Source organism: Gymnoscopelus microlampas (assembly GCF_963454915.1).
Source record: "Gymnoscopelus microlampas genome assembly, chromosome: 8".
NCBI lineage: Eukaryota > Metazoa > Chordata > Actinopteri > Myctophiformes > Myctophidae > Gymnoscopelus > Gymnoscopelus microlampas.
Window position 1 is genome coordinate 17,928,927 of NC_139945.1, and position 22,887 is coordinate 17,951,813.

General features: G+C 40.9%; 1 protein-coding gene across 2 annotated transcripts in view; it reads right to left on the minus strand.

The window, feature by feature from the left end:
• pde2a (phosphodiesterase 2A) overlaps positions 1-22,887 on the minus strand; it is a 340,034-nt gene that overhangs the window by 241,849 nt on the left and 75,298 nt on the right. The window contains exon 1 of one of the 2 annotated variants that reach the window (XM_084065532.1): positions 189-499. The exons of the other annotated variant lie outside the window; for it this stretch is intronic. Coding sequence (XP_083921658.1) covers positions 189-223 — 35 coding nt within the window. The 5' untranslated portion in view covers positions 224-499. Of the gene's footprint in view, positions 1-188; positions 500-22,887 lie in introns of those variants that run through there. 2 annotated transcript variants of the gene reach the window in all.

The window sequence follows — 22,887 nt, forward strand, 5'->3', positions numbered from 1 at the left end:
TGTGTGTGTGTGTGTGTGTGTGTGTGTGTGTGTGTGTGCGTGCGCGTGCGTGTGTGCGTGTGCGTGTGTGCGTGTGCGTGTGTGTGTGTGTGCGTGTGTGTGTGTGCGTGTGGGTGTGTGCGTGCGTGGTCATATGCGCGTGAGCACACACGCGCGTGTGTGTGTGTGTGGGTGTGTGCGTGCCTTACAGGTCCGTCCCTCTGTTCCTCTCCAGTGCGGTCATGTCATCTCCACCTGTCCTAACTCGTAAGGAGTGAGTGAGAGAGAGAGCGCGCTAGAGTTGCACACACACACACACACACACACACACACACACACACACACACACACACACACACACACACACACACACACACACACACACACACACACACACACCACCAGCACTACACACACACACACACTCTCACACACACACACACACACACACACACACACACACCCACTGAACAAGCGGCTGGCGGGCTGTCCGATGCGCGCTCTCCTCTCCTCTCCTCTCCTCTCCTCTCTGTCTTGTGAACACAGACTGACTGAGGCTCGCCACACCACCAGCTGCAATGCATAGAGCCTGCCCCTCCTCTTTCTATCCTCCTCTGGGTCCTAGTGCCTAAAGCTTCCACTACCACCTGCTGTCTCATTTGTCTTTCCACTGTCCTGTAGTGGTACTCAGATATTTTACTTAAGTAAAATTAGCGATATATAAAAAATACTCTGTTGCAAGTAAAAAAAGGCCTGTGTTCAAAATGTTACCCGAGTAAGAGTACAAAAGTATTGGCATGAAAATATACTGTACTTAAAGTACCAAAAGTAAAAGTACTAAAATATTTGAAAATAGCAGCTCTACAACGCGTCGCCAGCTTGTAGAGCTGCTATTTTCAAACAGCCTAAGTATAAAGTAGGGCTTAAGAGGTTAATGTAGCCTATGTTTAAATGTAATAATTTATATCTAATGTGGCCTTTCTATCAAATAAATAAAGCCACTGTTGGTCGGGGTGGTGTTGCAGTCTATTGTAATACTCGCGTCTCTTGTTGTTTACAAACATCAATCAGCACGGAGATCTGAAAGTTGCATCAAAACAAAATATTTATTAGCTGACGGTCACTCCGTTGCATAAACATGAACTTTGATAATTATAAAACAAAAAGAGCCTGCACGGTCAACAAACTGTGACGCTTCCCCGTCTCACATTATTTCTCTGTCAGGGTGTCACCCATTCCTTATCACCCAGGTGGCCAGCCCCCACAAGTCATTTCATTCCCAGGGGGAGTAGCCCTCAATTCCAACCATTCTGATACATAGAATTAATAACTAAAAAATATGCAATTCATATAGCGGGCAATAAATATATAGAATAGAATAGAATATCAGAATAATAACTCTGAATAATAATCAGAATAAACATAATTCAGATAAAATAGAAAATGGCTCTAACAATATCTAAGTAACTAGTAACTAGTTAGTTCAAATAATTGTAGTGGGGTAAAAGTACAATATTTGCCTCAGAGATGTAGTGGAGTAGAAGTAAAAGTATTGAAAAATGGAAATACTCCAGTAAAGTAAAAGTACCTCAAAATTGTACTATTAAGTACAGTACTTGAGTACATGTACTTAGTTACTTTACACCACTGCAACTGCACAGCACATCTTAAAGAAAAACACACTGTATCGGCTGGAGAGCAGTATTTGACATTTCCTGACCTGCTTTCATGTTGACATTATATTATCTCCATTCTTTTCCTCTTTCCTGAAAACTACAGTACAAATGATGGGACCTTGTACTACAAATAATGTTTGCTTTTAACTTAGAAAGTATGCTCTCCAAGCAAAACACTTAAAAGATGTTGAATAAAATAAAATAGCGCAGCACTCGGTGCCACGCTATGAGCTTGCATATCTGCTATTTTTTTTAATAGCGAAATAAATCAGAAAATGACACAGATGCGAGTCCCCGGTCTTAATGGGTTAACCCATTGAGACCTGAAGCCGATTCTACATGTCTCCTAAATCTCAACAGTATTCTGAAAAACGTATGTTTCTGTATCAGTGGTGTTCAATCTTTTTCATGTCAAGGACCCCCAAAATCATATGTATTTGGCCGCGGACCCCCATCAAATTATTTTGTTCCAGGGACCCCCAGAGGCAACGATTTGAGTTAAAAAATGTTCGCTTTGAAAATATATATATTCAAAGATTTGCACACATTTTCAAAAATAGCAGATCTACAAGCTCGTAGCGCGGCACTCGGTGCCGCGCTATGAGTTTGTATATCTGCTATTTTTGAATAGCCCAAAGTGTAAAATAATGCTTTTTAGCTCAAATCTAAAAATGACACAGTTCCAGTTCTTAATGGGTTAAGATGCTTTTATCCAGAGTAAATGGCACGAACTCTGGTCAACCAACAACAGGGTAATAAGTGGTCCATTAAATATAGTGCCAACTGCAAGACAATGTTGAAATGCTTGAGATTAACTAAGGATAGCAGCACATGAGGTCCATTTTTCACTTGTGTGATTAATTCAGATGAAAATACGTACAATACATGCGTATATACTTTTTTAACTGTTGTTTATGTCAGTGGTTCTTAAACTTGTCAGGTCGCAACCCCCCCAAAATAATCATATTTGAATTGCCCCCCCCCCCCCATCCTGAGCATTTGGAATTGTAGGAGTCGAGGCATTGTATTTAGTTTGACTCGGTCCCACAGATATATATAGTGAAAATAGCTGATCTACAAGCAATGCGAGGCGTTGTGAGCTTGTAGATCAGCTATTTTCAAAGTGTTTGCCTCTTTCTTACTTAATATTTCACAATTTGTGGGGGGGGGCGATGTACATTACGCCACTGCTGAAAAATATCCCAGCCCAAACAGTAACGTAACTAATAATTTGGCCGTGCGACCCGGAAATGGTAATAATCCTAAAAACGGGAGCAAAAAACATTTCAATAAAAAATAAAAATAAAAAAATATATATATACACACACACACACACAAGGTTATTGGCTATATCTAACTATATAAATGGCGAGCAACTTCCGCACCCTCGGTGTCCACACCCCACAGCTCTGTTATCGACTAAACAACGCACCGCCAGACCACATGTCGGCAACTGACTCGCCACGGCGGCCGCGCTGAATTTACGCCTCGCGTAGGGGACATCTCACTGCTAACTACACCTTTTCCACCGCGCAACATAATTAATTCTACTCACCAAATGTCGGACAAAACGGAAGGGGAGGCAGCTTCGTACCGTTTACCGTGCGCACGACCTCATCACCACAACAGCACGCAGCCGCCGCGGGGGTTTTTTCCTTTTTTTCCAAACTTTTTTTTTGGTCACCATTTTCTCCAGGCACCATTTCTGGTGTAACGTCGGGTGTTTCTTTTCACCAGCCAATCACCTTTCACGTTGCCACGTCCGTTGCCACGTCGCGCTGACGTACGCTAAACAAGCGCTGCCGTGCGCACAATGCAAACGAGCCCAAAGGCGCGCAAAAATAAGCCGACCATTGCTTAGACACAAAGTCAGACCTGGCAACGCAGCCTACGCCAATCATGTGTGAGAGATCTACAAGCTATGGGGCAGAGACGCCACCGTATCTTAGCAACAACTACAGCGCTCACTCTCATTGGTCGTGTCACGCTAAGAGCAGTCTCCAGACAATGGCATCGCAGACAGCTTGCTGTTACTGCTGTAGCCATCACAGGCAGTTGCAGCACGACGGACAGGGCGCTGTGATAGCTGCCATGTCGCTAACGCTAACCTGCTTGTCATGCCTGCAGCGGCTGTGCAATCACTTTGTCAACAATGCACGTTCGTGTGGTGAATGTCTATATTGCTGCTCAGTTCGTCCATTGTAGATGGTGTATGTTTGTGTGTGTCTTCTGGAGAACTATGTAGCTCCACAGCAACTACAGTAACTAACGTAATGGCAGGACCGCCCCGTGCAACGCATGTTAGCCTGCATTATGGTCATGTAGTAATTTCAGATAATTTCGCTCCGATTAGAGCTGTGTTTATCAACCCTTTCACGCCGCCCCCCCCCCCCCCCCCAAATACACGTACTTGATCTGGGACCCCCCCATTCTGTTTGACTCCGTTCCACAAGTAAATATTGTGAAAATAGCCGATCTACAAGCTCGAAACGCCTCACGTTGACAGGCTTTGTAAGCTTGGAGATCGGCTATTTTCTACATGATTGCCTCTTTCTTACATTCTTTGCCAATGTGGCCCATGTTTTCATAGCATAGTTTAGTGACTACTTCTGTTGCAGAAATGGCCATTTCCTTTACTTTCGGTTTTTTTTTGTCTCCGCCAGGCCGAAAGGCATGGCGCAAGACTATGTTTCACCCCCTGTCCGTCCGTCTGTGATAGCCAATCTCTCACATCGTTGACTTGATCGCAGCAAAATAACAGCCCGATGTGGAGAGTCAGTGAGAGCTGGATAAACGACGTAAAATGTGTCAAAAGGAGTCTGTACGGCTGTCGATAAATGAACACATGACGTCGGTGGGAGAGGAGATATTGTGTCTTTTGGACAAACAGCAGCGTGGTGCTGATGTTTGTTGTGTGAAGCAGCTTAATGTCAGAGTGTTTGTGTTGGAGCGCCTCAGTGCGGCTGCAGAGTTCATGTGCAACCTCTTCCAGAGAGACACAGAGACACTAGAAACTCTGCTGGGGAAAAAAAAAACTGCTGGCCATTGACTTTCCTATGGACATTGATCTACACACTGCAGGTATATCTGCTACACACACAACATCAAACTACACACTGCAGGTATGATGCAGCGTTTGCATTACAGCCAGCATGCCAGCGTAGTTCCCATATGGTTTCAAGGTGGGCTAAACCATATGGACCCCATGTCAGCAATGTCAGCGGCATCCACTTCAGTCCCAACTGCGATGCCCATGCAGGCTATAAGTAGCTTCTACCTGGCCCTTAGGTGGGCCCCAACTAGCCATGTTTATGTGGGACCAAGGCGGGTCCTAACTGGGTTTGCCCATGCAGGCTTTAACTGGGTTCTACCTGGGCCCTAGGTGTACCCTAACCAACCACAGTGCAGTGCCCATCGCTCCAATTGTTGTGACGTCAGGCCTCTCAATACTGCACATTGGTGGAGGAGGAGGGGCCGCAGGGCGACCGCACACATCGCTGAACCAATGGTAGCCCACGGATGTTTCCTCTGTGGATTTACAATCTGCCCCTCTATGCCACATATCATCCGCACTACAGGGTCTTCACTGTCCGAGCCACGGCCCCACTGACCCTCATGACGCTACGCCACTTAAACGTGCGCCAGCATGCGCTGGGTTGCCAGGTTTGCACAGCCTGCGCCAGAAACAAGCAACCACCTTCATGAAAAAAAAAAAAACACCGAAATGGTCCGCAATGTTCCAGGGGTGTCCCCGCGCGTCCCAACACTCCACAGGGGGTCAGTGGACCATCAGGGGGTCCGCGGACCCCCTGTGGACCCCCTGAAACATAACAAATATTATTTCTTCAAATTTTTTCCTTTTTCAAAAAAACTTTTCCACAGTTTCACTCCGGCGATTTGGGGGTCAGTGGACCATCAGGGGGTCCGCGGACCCCCTGTGGACCCCCTGAAACATAACAAATATTATTTCTTCAAATTTTTTCCTTTTTCAAAAAAAAATTTCCACAGTTTCACTCCGGCGATTTGGGTCCCCCAATATACACACGGCCACGCTGGGCCCCGTGCGCGGCTGGGGTTGAGGGGGGCGTAGCCCCCCGAAACTCTAGTATATATATATATATATATTATTATTTTTTTCTTTTCTTTTTTTGGTGGCCCTCCGGCCATTTGGCGGCCTGGAATGGCGCGGCCGTTCTGGAATTTTCCCGACCTATTTTCGGCATGGCATATTCAGAAGTCCCCCCTGCGTCACCCCCTGGTGGTCGGGGAAACAAACTGCTGATGAGGAGGGGGGGGGGGGGGGGGGAGTGGATCCCTTTAAATTGTCACTTTACAAATGTACAGATACCCTGTGTACACTTATAATGTATTTTGGATTATTTACTGTTGTATCATCTGGGGACCCCCCTGAAATCATTCGGGGACCCCGTTGGGGATCCCGAGTCACTCCCGACCCACAGATTTAGAACCACTGGTTTATGTCATACTACTAGTCCACACAGAATGCATTACACCGTGATAAAGCAACAGCACATTTTTCACTGCAAATAAAGGCATCAACTTGTATGGGTTTGGCATCAACCATCGCTTTGGTGCAACATGCTCAATATCAATTTTCATATAATTTCTTCATCAAAGACCTTTCACACCGCACATTCCCACAGACACTCTAATTTATCTATTAAAGAAGGTCATACGCCCAAAAGTGAAGATTCTCTGAAAAAAAATTCCATCTCTCCAAACAGGCTCAAATTTGTAATCAGCTTTTAGTCACGCTCTCTCTCTCTCTCTCTCTCTCTCTCTCTAACACTCACAATACCACACACCTGTGTCAGGCAGTTCATCTGGATAGAGTATTGATGGCAGTTTTCTGTTGATACTGCTGCTCAGATGCAATGAACACACAAAAAACACTAACAAAAGAAACTCATTCTCTCGCTCGCTCGCACACACACACACACACACACACACACACACACACACACACACACACACACACACACACACACACACACACACACACACACACACACACACACACACACACACACACACACACACACACACACACACACACACACACACACACACACACACACAAGGTTATTGGCTGTATCCTCATAAGATTCCGGCTCCCTTGTTAGTTAATTACCTTTGTAACTACCTGCATGGTTAAGTGTGTGTGTGTGTGTGTGTGTGTGTGTGTGTGTGTGTGTGTGTGTGTGTGTGTGTGTGTGTGTGTGTGTGTGTGTGTGTGTGTGTGTGTGTGTGTGTGTTTGCGCGCGCGCACACGGATGTGTGTATGTGGTTATATTTGACTCCAATAAAGCAATAAAGCAGCAGAGTGATTGAAAGCGTGGCTGTACAATAAGTTATTGTCTGTCCATGTGTATTTGTGTGCGTGTGCATGAGTGTGTGCGTCTTGACTCCCATAAAGCAGGCTGATTGAAAGCTCTAAATGGTGAGGCTGCACTCAGGGGGATAGGGCTAATCTACATAATGGTGGATCCATATCAACAGCACACACACACAGATACACACACACACACACACACACACACACACACACACACACACACACACACACACACACACACACACACCCTTGTGGATCTGCTACTTTTGATGCTTTTGTGTGACACTGTAGAATGATCAAGTAGGGAGTTAATTTACGAAAAAACAAAAAAAACGTTGAAATATGGAGGTTTCTGCCCTGATGACATCGACGATATGGTCGTCACCTGACATGAAGACACGTTAAAAGTCCTCTTTTACGATGGATGGAAGCGCCAACAGTCCAGGACCCAGTTGCACCACCTCATACTAAGTTCAAACTTAGCCTAGTTATAGCTTAAATGGCTTCTTTTTTTTTTTTTACATTTAGACCAGGAAAGTATCCGTGTCATTTTTTGATTTATTCAAAAATAGCAGATCTACAAGCTCATAGCGGTCGGTGCCGCACTATGAGCTTGAATATCTACTATTTTTGAATAGCCAAATAAATCTAAAATGACAGAGATGCGTCCCCGGATTGAATGGGCTAAGCTATAACTAGGCTAAGTTTGAACTTGAGTGTGAGGTGGTGCAACTGACTCCTGAAATCTAATCCAGTTATGACTTGTTCAAAAGATGGTGGTCAGGTACCTCCCTCTCTGAGAGAAGAAATAGGCACTGGTATCAGTTTATTTTTAAGGCTATAGATGGGAAGGTTCCACCCTACCTTACTTACGTTCCTATTAGAATGGAAAAAAAATGAAGTGGGCGGTGTGTGGTCATCACAACATGACTCACTTAAAAAACGGGGTAAATGACTTTTTTTAAGTCCATACTGCTATTCATAGGGCTGAACATGTGTCATGTGTTTCGCTAGCCAATCACAGTCCTGAATTTGCAAAGTCAGCCAATCACATTACAGCTAGTGGTGATGACACTAGCTGTAATGTGATTGGCTGACTTTGCAAAAGTATAGATTTGCATTGACTGTGGAAGGGTTAGGGGTGTAGACTGCGTTGTAGACTATTGGCCAATCACGGTGCAGGATTGGTCAGTGTCCAAAATTCACTTATAGGGGGCGGTTACACCACCCCAAAAAAGCACCAGACCCGTTCAAGTCACTGATTTACACTTGAGGTTCCACCTGTTCAGTCTGAACTGGGGATATACACTCTACAGCTCACGCTAAACAATGGTAATGGTAATTATGTGTGTTTTCTATAAAACAAGCCTAGCACTGAGCCTTAAAGTAATCAAAGGAAAAACTCCCTGTTTTTGAGTGGTGCCAACCACTCCTATATCTGACTTTGTCTGTGTGTCCGGGTGTATGTCCAATAAACAAACATTGATGACAACATCAATACGGGGCTCATCAAAGGCACCACTCTCTTCAAACTCTCGTGATTTTTCCTTTGATAATTATGTTCTCTCAAGTCATCATGACCTCTTGTCAATTACAGACCTGTTTTGGCTTTGGTAATTATGTGTTTTCTATAAAACAAGCCTAGCACTGAGCCTTAAAGTAATATTATGTAACTTTTTCAACAAAACTAAAGTTAAATAAATTGTATATCTTTTGTGAGTGGCAAATGTTTCACAACACCCACTCCATGAATTTCACCCCCGAAAGCCTTTTCTATTATAATTTCTATTGAGAAGGTGGCTTGTGAGCCTTTCCCACGAAAATGACGTCATCCGGCCGGAAAACGGTAACGGAAATGCACCGGTTTTTCAGGAACTAACGCACCGGTTTCCTGTTTGGCCAGGAACTACCGCGTTAATAACAAAAAGGAATCTCACACTGTTTTTAAGAGATTGTAGGATTTGAAGATCGAAAAACAACAGCAAAAGAAAACACAGCTCACGGTAACTAAAGCTCCACTGGCTAATAGAAACGATCCACAGATCGTATAAAACAATTAAAATAACGCTTTTTGAAACGCTTCCGTCTTCTGGTGAAAACAAATGGAATTCTGGGTAACGGAGGAATAAACATTGCAAATGAGGGCAAACCTCCAATGCTCCTTTCGAGAATAAATAAAGGTTTCAATTCAAAGTACATTTACTTGAGTATACTCTACTTAAAGTACATTGTTAAGAGTGTTTGTTTTCTTTGTAAGCACATTATGACTGTCACATTATGAAACATTTCTAACTGAAATATTGTACTTCTGACTGGCCTCTGGGGACGCAAACTTTAAAAAAAATATATTATGAATCTACCACTTAAAGACGCACTGAAGTGACATTTTCGGTCATTTTATTTTGAAGGTTCAGCCTGAAACGTCGGCTCAACGACTCTAAACCAATCAGAAGGTCCCATCCCTTCAGGCTATGGGACGTTGGATCTCAATCACTTCAGCCGTGTGCAACACGGCTAGTGTTTGTTTACAAGTGAGAGAGAGACGGCCAGTGAAGCACGTTTGCTACTACCTGGCTTATTTCTAACCTATAATGTTTTCAGATACATATTTTAGTGTGCAGATGAAGTTTAAAATGAGTAATACACTCATCTTCAATGAGATTCAAAACGGAGTATCTCTGTAATTAAAATCAGCTGTGTTTGAAGAACGTGCAGCTATGGGAATCAAACAGGTGCATGTAATCAAGATTCATTTATTTTCATGAAGGCTGCGTTATGTCATCACGCAGCACGTTTTCGTTTACAGGAAGTAATTAAGATTGGCTTTTTAGGGACTTTAGATGTAAAAATACACAAACATTTTTTTTTCTTCTTTTTTTTTGGCATCTATTGTTAGGTATGCCCATATGATGACCACGGATATGCTCTAAAAGTGTGAAAAACATATTTTTAATTTCACTACACCTTTAAGCCCTATTTCAAATATAGTGTTAAAAATAGTATATCTAAGCTTGTAGTTCGGCTATTATAACTATTTTTGACAATTTCCGACGATTTCAGGAATTAGTTTTACATCTTTTGGGGAAATGTATTCAGTGCAGCGATGCATTGCTATTCATAATAAAATGTTCTTCGTAATTTGTACTTTTGAATACTGAGTATTTACCACCGTCAACCGTCTCTCCACTGAAATGAAAAGAAGTTAAAAGTCCTTTGTTTTCTAATATCTAGCCATACAGTCCAGGGAAGTGACATTTATGCTTTAATTCTGACTTGTTTCAAAAAGAACAAAGCATTCTCACAACTCGGAGCCACGATGCAACGCTCAGTTCTGTTCAACACAACGTTTCAACTAATCATCTTCTGCAGAGTATAACCCATTAAGACCGGGAACGCATCTGTGTGTCATTTTTAGATTCCTTTGGCTATTAAAAAAATAGCAGATCTACAAGCTCATAGCACGGCACCGAGTGCCGCGCTATGAGCTTGTAGATCTGCTATTTTTTTTTAAATCTTGAAAATGTGTGCAAATCTTTGAATATATATATTTTTAAAGCGAACGAAAAAGCGAATGTCTATGAATTGAATACCAAGGCCCTCATTGGAAACAAGACCGCAAGGTCTTTCATGAACGGACCTGTTAGACAAAGTATTTTAAATGTAACTGTGCTGTTTTACATTTTTTGCCTAATAAAATATTCAATCAATCAATCAACGTTTTTAACTCAAATCTTTGCTTCTGGGGGAATTCTACAAATGTCTTCTAAATCCTAATCCCTTTATTCTTTATCATGTTGCTATAATATCAGTGGTTCTCAAACTTTTCTCATGTCAAGGGACCACCCAAAATGTTGTTCCAGGGACCCCCCAGAAGCAAAGATTTGAGTTAAAAAAACCCGATATATATTCAAAGATTTGCACACATTTTCATGATTAGAAAAATAAAAAATAATGGTCAAAGCTTTCGGTTACACAGATGCCTTCGCTGAAGGTCTGAACGGGATAAAGACGACTGTTGAAACGGCTTTGCATCATGGCTACGAGTTGTGTGTGAATACTTTGTTCTATAAACCACGTCTATTCCACGTGTATTCTCTTGCTCTTGATTGTTAACTCCAATATTGTTCACTGTAGTCTTCTGTGCCTCCGGAATGTACCCGCTGTGCTTTCTAGATGCTTTTGTTTTGCAATTCTGTCCTGCAGCAACATTTCATCAAAGAGATCTCCTGTGTCTTTTTAATCCATTTTAGACTGGGAATGCATCTGTGTCATTTTAAGATTTCTTTGGGCTATTCAAAAATAGCAGATACACAAGCTCATAACTATGAGCTTGTGTATCTGCTATTTCTTTGGGAAACAAATCGTGAAATTGTGTGCAAATCTTTGAATATATATATACATTTTTTACTCAAATCTTTGCTTCTGGGGGTTCCTGGGACAAAATATCTTCAGATGGGGGTCCGCGACCAAATACATATCATTTTGGGTGGTCCTTGACATGAAAAGGTTTAAGAACCACTGCAACATAAGTAAAACAAGACACATTTAGAGGACATTAAAGAATCCCCAGAAAACATTTGTAACTCAAATCTTGAGTTACAAATGTTCGCTTTAAAAAATAAATATATTGAAATATTTGCAAAAAAGTTCACGATTTTTCAAAAATAGCCAACGGAATCTAAAAATTACACACAGATGCGTTCCCGGTCTTAATGGGTTAACCCATTCAAACCGGGTAGATTTAACACATCTGTGTAACCACTTGAACCATTATTTAATACTTTGGCTACTAAAATAATAGCAGATATACAAGCTCAGAGCTTGTAGATCTGCATTTTTTTTTATCGTGACAATTTGTGCAAATCTTTGAATATATTTTCAGTTTTTTTAAAGTGAACATTTTTAACTCAAATCTTTGCTTCTGGGGGGTCCCTGGAACAAAATATCTTCAGATGGGGGTCGGCGGCCAAATACATATCATTTTGGAGGTCCTCGACATGAAAACGTTTGAGAATCACTGATATAGAAACATACACTTTTCAGAAAACTGTTGGGATTTAGAAGATATTTTGTAGAATCCCCAGAAGCAACATTTGAGTTACAAATGTTTCCTTTAAAAATATTTGCACACATTTACATGATTTGAATATCTGCTATTTTTGAATAGCCAAAGAAATCTTAAAATGACACAGATGCGTTTACGGATTGAATTGGTTAAAAAAAAAAAAAAGCAGGAATACTGTCTGTGTATGTTGAAGCCCACGGCGCAGTGCTGTGGCCATTTAGTCTTATGGCACATCTTAAGCCATAAGACCTGAGGCCCATTCTAAAAAATGTCTTCTAAATCAGTAGTTCTCAAACTTTTTCATGCCTAAGGACCCCCAAATTGATATATATTTGCTCGCGGACCCCATTTGAAAAGGGTTTGTGCCAGAGACCCCCAGAAGAGAAGATTTGTGTTAAAAAAAATTTAAATGATGATTCAAAACACTTTCAAGATGTTTTAAAACATTTTCAAAACATAGCAGCTTGTACAGTAGATATGCTTTTTTTGAATAGCCAACGCTAACATCTGGAATGACACAGATACTTTCACGGTTTTAATGGGTTAAACCAGTTTTCAACCAGTGGTCCGGGGACCACCAGTGGTCCTTGAGGGGGTACCAGGGGGTCCCCAGTAAAATGAGTTAAAATAGCATCACACTCACTTTTAACCACTTAGCTTTGGCTATTCAAAAATGGCTATTCAAAAATGCGGCACCGAGTGCCGCGCTATGAGCTTGTAGATCTGCATTTTTGAAAAATCTTGAAAATGTGTGCATATCTTTGAATATGTATATATATTTTTTTTTAAAGCGAACATTTTTAACTCAAATCTTTGCTTCTTGGGATCCCTGGCACAAAACATTTTCAGATGGGGATCCGCGGCCAAATATATATAAATTTAGGGGTCCTCGGCATGAAAAAGGTTGAAAACCACTGGGTTAAACAGTAAAACTATTAGTGTATACGTTAAGATATCATAATTGGTTAAAACAAAAACAAAAAGTGAGTGAGAAAAGTTAAAGCTCTATTTGCTGATAGTAATCATTGCTATAGAGCGTTTGTTCCAACTCTTTAGTGAACAGAAAACACATTTCCAGGTGGGTTGCCAGTTTCAGATAACCAGGAGAGAGTCGCCAGAGTGTTCAGTTCCGATTTAGTCAGCATTTCTTTGTGTCATCCCTTCCAGTTTCACACGTTCATCCTGTATCTTGTTGTATGAGTTCTTTCTCCTCGTTGGATACATTTGTATCCTGTACGAGTTCTTTCTCCTCGTTGGATACATTTGTATCCTGTACGAGTTCTTTCTCCTCGTTGGATACATTTGTATCCTGCCCTGAAAATGTTACTTTCTGTTTTCTTACCAAAGAGCTGGAGGCACAGGGAGACAGACCCTTAGTACTGAACAAACACCCTGGATACACAGGCCTTTATTGAGCCCAGGAGGTACATGTCACCAAGGCAGTTACAGCATGTCATACAAAAGATAAAAATAACAGATACTGAGACACACACCTGAGAAACCTGAAACCATCCACTGTGGCAGACAAAGAAAACAAGCTTTTGAGGATACATTTTCCGATGATAGATTTGCAATTGTTGGCCCCTACCCAGTGGTGTTAAGTAACTAAGTACATTTACTCAAGTACTGTACTTAAGTGCAATTGTGTGGTACTATTACTTTACTGGAGTATTTCCAATTGTCTATACTTTTACTCCACTACAATCATTTGAAAACTTTAGTTACTTTGCAGATATAAATGATTACATTATAAAACATACATTAACCACTTTAGCCCCGTGTTATGTGACGCGTTGTGAGCTTGTACATCAGCTATTTTTCAAAGATTTTAGTACTTTTACTTTTGGCACTTTTAAGTACATTTTGATACCAATACTTTTGTACTATTTTACTCAAGCAAAGTTTGAATTCCGGACTTTTACTTGTAACAGAGTACTTCAACATTCCAGTATTGATACTTCTACTTAAGTAAAACATTTGAGTACTTTTCCCACCACCGCCCCTACCTCTGCCGCACACATTTATTGTAATACATCTGCCACTACGACTGCAACAGTTTATTTACTCACGACTGTGCCCCCAAAAATAGGTAGCGACCCATTGTTTGGCGAAGCGCTGGTTTCAATAACACTGAGTCTAGCGTATCAATCCTCTATCATCAATACTCATCTGTTAGGTTAAGAAGAGCTGGTGAACCATTAACACCGCTATTGTATTGTACCCTTTAGGGTTAATTAACATTTCTAATCTATAGTGATAGATTAGAAAGCAGGCATGGTTTCTGCTAGAGGCAGGGAGACATGAGAGCTTCATGGGATCTGAACTCTGTGGAGTTCAGATCCTGCATTAATAATACAGCGAGGATAAGAGCGTGGGAAGAATTAAGTGTAATATCATATTGCTGGGGTCGAGTAACTCAGGGACTCAGGTTTTCTTTTTTCTTTTTTTTTATCCCACTTTGTAACCCATTTTTTGGCAGCGGAACCGCTGCCAGTCATCAATTAATTGGCTTAGGAATGCAACAAAAACAAAAAAATATCCATGAATTAAAGTCTCAATGGGGTGACTAATCCAGTGTTGATTTTGTCAGCAAATTTTGATTTAGTTTTAGTCATAGTCTTTTGAATTTAGTCATATTTTAGTCATCTGAAATGTTTTAGTTTTTGTCTAGTTTTAGTCGACTCAATATCATAAGATTATAGTCGACTAAATCTACAGTTGATTTAGTCGACTATAATGTATTTCCGCGTGCCTTGATGGCGTCATAATGGATGATTTTACACTTGGCTGCATGCTGAAAATAGCAGATCTACAAGCTCACAACGCATCGCAGCTTGTAGATCCGCTATTTTCCGAGTGCAACACCTGAGTGCAACCAAACATAAAATGACTCGTCTTTTAGCTCTACTGGATCTCTTCTCCTCTAGTCCCTCACTAACATTTTAGTCTACTTTTTATTTGTTGACGGAATTGTATATATTTATATATATATATATATTGTAAATATATTTGGTCTCAGTTTTAGTCATCATAGCTTATTTAGTTTTTATTTAGCTTTCGTCAGTGAAAAAAGGTAGTCGACCAACATTTTTCGTCATAGTTTTAGTCGAGGAAATCAACACTGGACTAATCGATAGAAAAAAAGTCTTTTTGGGGGTGGGCTATCCCTTTAAGGCCTTAATAAACTCCAATATGCTCAAAACTCAGCTGCCCGCCTGCTCATCCACGCCCGCTCCTATTGAACCACGTGTCCCATCCCGTTCCCTCAGGTCCAGTGTAGTGCCGGCCTCCTGGAGGTCCCCAAGACCAAGGCTCCGGGCCTGGGGGGTGACAGGGGCCTTCTCTATGGCGCCCCCCCCCCCCCCCCCCCCCCCCCCCCCCCTCTGGAAAACCCCCCCCCTCCTCCTACCTACCTTTAACCCATTAAGACCTGGAACGCGTCTGTGTCATTTTTTGATTTGAGCTAAAAAAGCATTATTTTACACTTTGGCTATCTTTGAAAAGAAAAATCGTGCAAATCTTTGAATATATATTGTTTAAAGCGAACATTTTTAACTATTCTTTGCTTCTGGAGGGTCCCTGGAACAAAACATTTTGAGATGGGGGTCCGCAGCCAAATACATATACATTTTGGGGTCCTTGACATTAAAAAGTTAAGTTTTTTCAAAAAACTGAATACATTTTGTAGAATCGGAACCTCAGGTCTTAACGGGTGCAAAATGTCAGAGCGTGTTGACCTCATAATCCACATAAGGTACAGTAGGAGCCCTGAGACCTGAGTGACTCACTCCGTGGGTGGCTGCCGGTGCGTGCCCACAGAGGTATATATATTTTTGTCGTTTTTGAAATCACTTTTCTCGAGTGGCACATCACGACTTGACGCCCAAATCATAAATTGACCTTTATAGTCTTCTTGTTTTCTGCTGAGGGAGGGGGCTCAGGGAGGAACTTAGATTTTACAGCTGCATTTGATTTAATACATTTTTTACACGTTTTAGCCCGCATAATCAAGAGTTTTAGCCCGCATAATCAAGAGTTTTAGCCTGCATAATCAAGAGTTTTAGCCCACATAATCAAGAGTTTTAGCCTGCATAATCAAGAGTTTTAGCCTGCATAATCAAGCGTTTTAGCCTGCATAATCAAGAGTTTTAGCCCGCATAATCAAGAGTTTTAGCCCGCATAATCAAGAGTTTTAGCCTGCATAATCAAGAGTTTTAGCCTGCATAATCAAGAGTTTTAGCCTGCATAATCAAGAGTTTTAGCCCGGATAATCAAGAGTTTTAGCCTGCATAATCAAGAGTTTTAGCCTGCATAATCAAGCGTTTTAGCCTGCATAATCAAGAGTTTTAGCCCGGATAATCAAGAGTTTTAGCCCGCATAATCAAGAGTTTTAGCCTGCATAATCAAGAGTTTTAGCCTGCATAATCAAGAGTTTTAGCTCGCATAATCAAGAGTTTTAGCCCGCATAATCAAGAGTTTTAGCCTGCATAATCAAGAGTTTTAGCCTGCATAATCAAGAGTTTTAGCCTGCATAATCAAGAGTTTTAGCCCGCATAATCAAGAGTTTTAGCCTGCATAATCAAGAGTTTTAGCTCGCATAATCAAGAGTTTTAGCCCGGATAATCAAGAGTTTTAGCCCGGATAATCAAGAGTTTTAGCCTGCATAATCAAGAGTTTTAGCCCGCATAATCAAGAGTTTTAGCCCGCATAATCAAGAGTTTTAGCCCGCATAATCAAGAGTTTTAGCCCGCATAATCAAGAGTTTTAGCCTGCATAATCAAGAGTTTTAGCCCGCATAATCAAGAGTTTTAGCCCGCATAATCAAGAGTTTTAGCCCGCATAATCAAGAGTTTTAGCCTGCATAATCAAGAGTTTTAGCCCGTATAATCAAGAGTTTTTCTGGAGGGTATAAATTTAAACCCCCACCCCAAGGAACCCTGAGAGTGCCCGGACCCCACTTTGAGAACCACTGCTTTAGGGCACAGCTAACGGGGATCCTAACAAATAAACAAATAGGTAGGCTCTAGGTAGGCTATACCCTGTTGAAACTGCTTGTTGCTGTGGTGGCCAGTTGGGAAGCCCCGCCCCCCCCCAGCAGCCAGTAACAGGAAATAAATACTTAACCCATTCGTTCTGGGAATGCGTCTGAAGGCCGCAGGCTGAAAACCCACCTCTTCAGGAAACACTACCCTGACCCTTCCTCTTAGCCTTGCCTACTTGTTGTCAATTATTTGTACGAGCTCTTGTTTTATTGGATCTTGTTTATTTGATACACTTATTTGTTTTAGCTCTTGCTCATTTGATTTTCCTATTTTGTCTATATCTGTTTAAGAAAGTAGGTAGCTGATATATTGCACTTTTACCTTAGCGCTAGGTATACTCTTAGTTGCTTGTTTTAGAAGAGAATGCACTTAAGACTTCTGGTGATTAGTTGTTTCGTTCCCTACCTATGTTGAATGCACTTATTGTAAGTCGCTTTGGATAAAAGTGTCTGCTAAATGACTGTAATGTCTCTGTCATTTTAGATTTCTTTGGCTATTCAAAAATAGCAGATATACATGCTCGTAGCGTGGCACTCTGCTTGTAGATCTGCAATTGTTTTTGAAAAATCTTGAAAAGGCGTGCAAATCTTGAATATATATTTGTTTAAATCGAACATTTTTTAACTCATATCTTTGTTTCTGGGGAGGGGGGTCGCTGGAACAAAACATTTTCAGATGGGGGTCCGCGGCCAAATACATAATCTAAAACTGTATCGCTATATCAGTGGTGCTCCAACTTTTCCATGTCAAGGACCACCCAAAATGACATGTATTTGGCCGCGGACCCCCGTCTCAAAATATGTTGTTCCAGGGACCCCCCATGAAGCACAGGCCGGAGTTAAAAATCTTATCTTTAAAACATATATATATATATATATATATATATATATATATATATATATATATATATATATATATATATATATTCAAAGATTTGCACACATTCTTCACGATTTCCCCCCCAAAAAAATTGCAGATCTACAAGCTCATAGAGCTTGTAGATCTGCTATTTTATGAATAGCCAAAATAAATCTTAAAATGACACAGTCTGCGATTCCCTGGTCTTAATGGACTAACGGACGTGGAAGCTATAAAGTTCAGAGAACTGCAATCTAAGTAGAGACTGAGTCATATATTGAAAACACTGGTGCGTGAATGCACGTGCATGTGCACGTGCATTCTGAAATGCTCTGTGAAAAAAAGAAAGAGAAACACTGTATATGTTCCAGAGTCCCAAGCTCTGCTAGTTGGGTCAATAATGACCTTCCAACAGCACTATAGACAATCAAATCAATTGTGTCCAGTGGAACATTGTTTGTTGATTATAGCCTTATGGCTGGACGGTGGACGATGAACGTGGGTCAGGGCCAGAGGTCTCTAAGGTCTAATATTGGATTGGGTGTGTACACAGGGCTGAATATGAGCACTGTGGGTGCACAGTGCTGTGTAAAGTAACAAAGTACATTTACTCAAGTACTGTACTTATAAGTACAATTTTGAGGTATACTTTAACTTCACCGGAGTGTTTCCAGTTGTCTATACTTTTACTGCTACTCCACTACATCTCGGAGGCAAATATTGTACTTTTACTCCACTATGATTATTTGATAACTTTAGTTACTAGTTACTTTGCAGATATAAATATATTACATTGTAAAACATACATGAACCACTTTAGCCATACTTCATACCTCGACTATTTGAAAATAGCCGATCTACAAGCTCACAACGCGTCACATCGCGACGCGTTGTGAGCTTGTAGATCTGCTATTTTCAAACCTTTTCGTACTTTTACTTTTGGTACTTTAAGTACATTTTGTTACCAATACTTTTGTACTTTTACTCAAGAAAATGTTGAATTCCGGACTTTTAACTTGTAACAGATTACTTCTACATTGCAGTGTTGATACTTTTACATTTACTTAAGTAAAACAATTGAGTACTTTTTCCAGCACTGTGTGTACATAGAAACAGAAAGGAATCATCGGGGTTAGAGGACTCATGCTTCGCTGTTATTCTCTGTCGTGTGACCAAAGTAGCAGCTCTACAAGGCTCGTGTGCACTCTGTAACGCCTTGTCGGTGAGCTTGTAGATCTGCTATTGTTTGCGCTTGTAGAGCTGGTATTAAATAAGCCTTAAAAAGACGCACTCATAACGTGTGTCCAGGGAGGCAAGGAGAGGAAGAGTGTGTGTGTGTGTGTGTGTGTGTGTGTGTGTGTGTGTGTGTGTGTGTGTGTGTGTGTGTGTGTGTGTGTGTGTGTGTGTGTGTGTGTGTGTGTGTGTGTACATGTGTGTGTCTGGTTGTGTGAGCTCCGTCACAACCAATTTCCTTAAACAACATGAGCAGTAAAACAACAGCAGGAAAGCGACAATGACACGCCCTGCCTCTGCAAAGTCACGCAGTAACCGCCGCACGCACAGCCGCACGCACGCACACACACACACACACACACACACACACACACACACACACACTTGTATCCCTATGCTTGTGAGGACAAACATGTCAATTTTAGGACGGCTTTGAAAAATAGCCAACAAATTGCCCCCCAAAGAATGCTGATCTACTGTACAAGCGCATTGTGAGCTTGTACATCAGCTTTTTTTCAGTGTGACATTGCCGCACAACTAATAGGGAAAACTGTAACCCTTTACCCCGAAACCTGACCTCTAAATGCTTAAACCTAACCTGAATTTTACTCATTGTAAGCCTAACTGTAACAATATTTTAAAACCATTAAAGAACCATTTCTCTAGTGAGGACGAGACAAATTCTACTACACAACTGAAACCATTACAGATATACAAGCTCGCTGCTATTTTTTTTTTAAATCTTGAAAATTTGTGCAAATCTTTGAATACATATATTTTTTAAAGCGAACATTTTTAACTCAAGTCTTTGCTTCTGGGGATTACACAAATGTCTTCTAAATCCTCTTTTCTTCCACACGCACGCACGCACGCACGCACGCACGCACGCACACACACACACACACACACACACACACACACACACACACACACACACACACACACACACACACACACACACACACACACACACACACACACACACACACACACACACACACACACACACCACACACACACACACACACACACACACACACACACACACACACACACACAGAGAGAGATAGAGATAGAGCAACAGTTGTGGGACTGTTTGCACTGATAAACTATTGTAAAAACATCACATGAAGCAGAAACAGAAGGTGATATAATAATATCGCAATCACTTTAACCCCGTTTCATACTTCGGCTATTCAAGAATAGCCAATCGACAAGCTCACAACACAAGCTTGTAAAAATATAATCTTGGAAAAATGTTTTTTCATTTCATTAATTATTATTATTATAATTATGCACACAGATCTTCTCGCATGGGGGTCTCTCTGGCACAAAATCTTTACAGATGAAGGTCCGCAGATAAATACAAATCAATTTAGGCCTCCTTCACATGTAAGTGTTTGAGCAGCATTGATGTAGCCACTGTGTGCACTGTACAGCATAGTCAACTTATCCAAAATCATTTTCTAATCATTTTAACACAATCATTCCTGGAACGCATCTGTGTCATTTTAAATGTCTTTGACTATTCAAAAATAACAGCTACAGTATACAAGCTCATAGCACGGCAGAGTCCAGCGCTATGAGCTTGTAGATCTGTAATTATTTTTTAAATCGTGAATATATATATATATATATATATATATATATATATATATTATTTTGTAACTCAAATCTTTGCATCTTCTCAATATTTTGAGATGGGGGTCTGCGCCGAATACATGTCATTTGGGGGGGGGTCCTTGACATGAAAAAGTTTGAGAACCACTGATATAGAAACATATGTTTTTTTCTGAATACTGTTGGGATTTAGAAGACATTTTGTATTGAATGGGTTAACACACAGCTAGCGATCATGTTGACCAGTGACCAGTTTCAAAAACCAATATTCAACATGAATCACCACCGGTCTGTAATTGCATGTTTCCATCATAAATGTATCATCATTTCCCCCACTAGAAGCATCAGTTTTAAAACAGCTGTGTGTCGTACCAAGCCTTGTTTCCATACCAACCCTGCGCACCACGTTATTATAGCTCTGGGTCCATTAACCAATTAAAGAACCCTAACCCTAACCCTACAAATGTCTTCTAAATACGTTTTCTGAAAATACCTAACGTTGCTATATCAGTGGTGCTCGCACTTTTTCATGTCCCAAAATGATATGTATTTGGACGCGGACCTACATCTGAAAATGTACTGTTCCAGGGACCCCCCAGAAGCAAAGATTTGAGCATAAAATGCTTTAATAAATATATATATTTTAAGATCTGCACAATTTTTTTCCAATTTTTTTTAATTGCCAAAGTATAAAATAATGGCTGCTTAAAGTGGTTAAAAGATTGTGATGTAAAATGACACAGATGCTTTTGGTTTTAATGGGTGAAAAAGTCCCACAGCGTCACAATACTGTCACAGTGTTGTGTTGTGTTGTGTTGTGTTGTGTTGTGTTGTGTTGTGTTGACAACCATGTGAAAACAACACAAATGTATCATCTACTGCAAAACACACAGAAACAAAGTGCAAAGTGCATTCTAGGCCAGCATGGTTCTCAAACGTGTGTCAAGGACCCCCAGATGGCTTTATCTCCGTTCCTGTTGCTTTACGGCAAAAACAAGCCACATTCAACTGGCCACAACTATGCAACGGATTACCGCCTATTCTACGAGACCCCCGTGTGTGTAAAGAATGAGGCGATCGCCGTGAGGACAGCGATCACGGAAAGATATTCCATGATTTTTTTTACACATTACACGCCAAAGACGCAGATCTGCATTCTATTTAATTAGTGCACTTGCCCACAAGGGGCACTCTAACACAGCTTTGGAATGATCGATCGTCACTCAGAGAAGAAGTATGTGGATGTGATGTCATTCCAAAAAACGTCACATCCATCCACATCCATTCAGAGACACAGTTAGTGTAGTTACCATACAAACCATTCAGAGACACAGTTAGTGTAGTTAACATACAAACCATTCAGAGACACAGTTAGTGTAGTTAACATACAAACCATTCAGAGACACAGTTAGTGTAGTTAACATACAAACCATTCAGAGACACAGTTAGTGTAGTTAACATACAAACCATTCAGAGACACAGTTAGTGTAGTTAACCTACAAACCATTCAGAGACACAGTTAGTGTAGTTAACATACAAACCATTCAGAGACACAGTTAGTGTAGTTAACATACAAACCATTCAGAGACACAGTTAGTGTAGTTAACCTACAAACCATTCAGAGACACAGTTAGTGTAGTTACCATACAAACCATTCAGAGACACAGTTAGTGTAGTAACTGTAGTTAACATACGAACCATTCAGAGACACAGTTAGTGTAGTTAACCTACAAACCATTCAGAGACACAGTTAGTGTAGTTAACATACAAACCATTCAGAGACACAGTTAGTGTAGTTAACATACGAACCATTCAGAGACACAGTTAGTGTAGTTAACCTACAAACCATTCAGAGACACAGTTAGTGTAGTTAACCTACAAACCATTCAGAGACACAGTTAGTGTAGTTAACCTACAAACCATTCAGAGACACAGTTAGTGTAGTTACCATACAAACCATTCAGAGACACAGTTAGTGTAGTTACCATACAAACCATTCAGAGACACAGTTAGTGTAGTTAACCTACAAACCATTCAGAGACACAGTTAGTGTAGTTA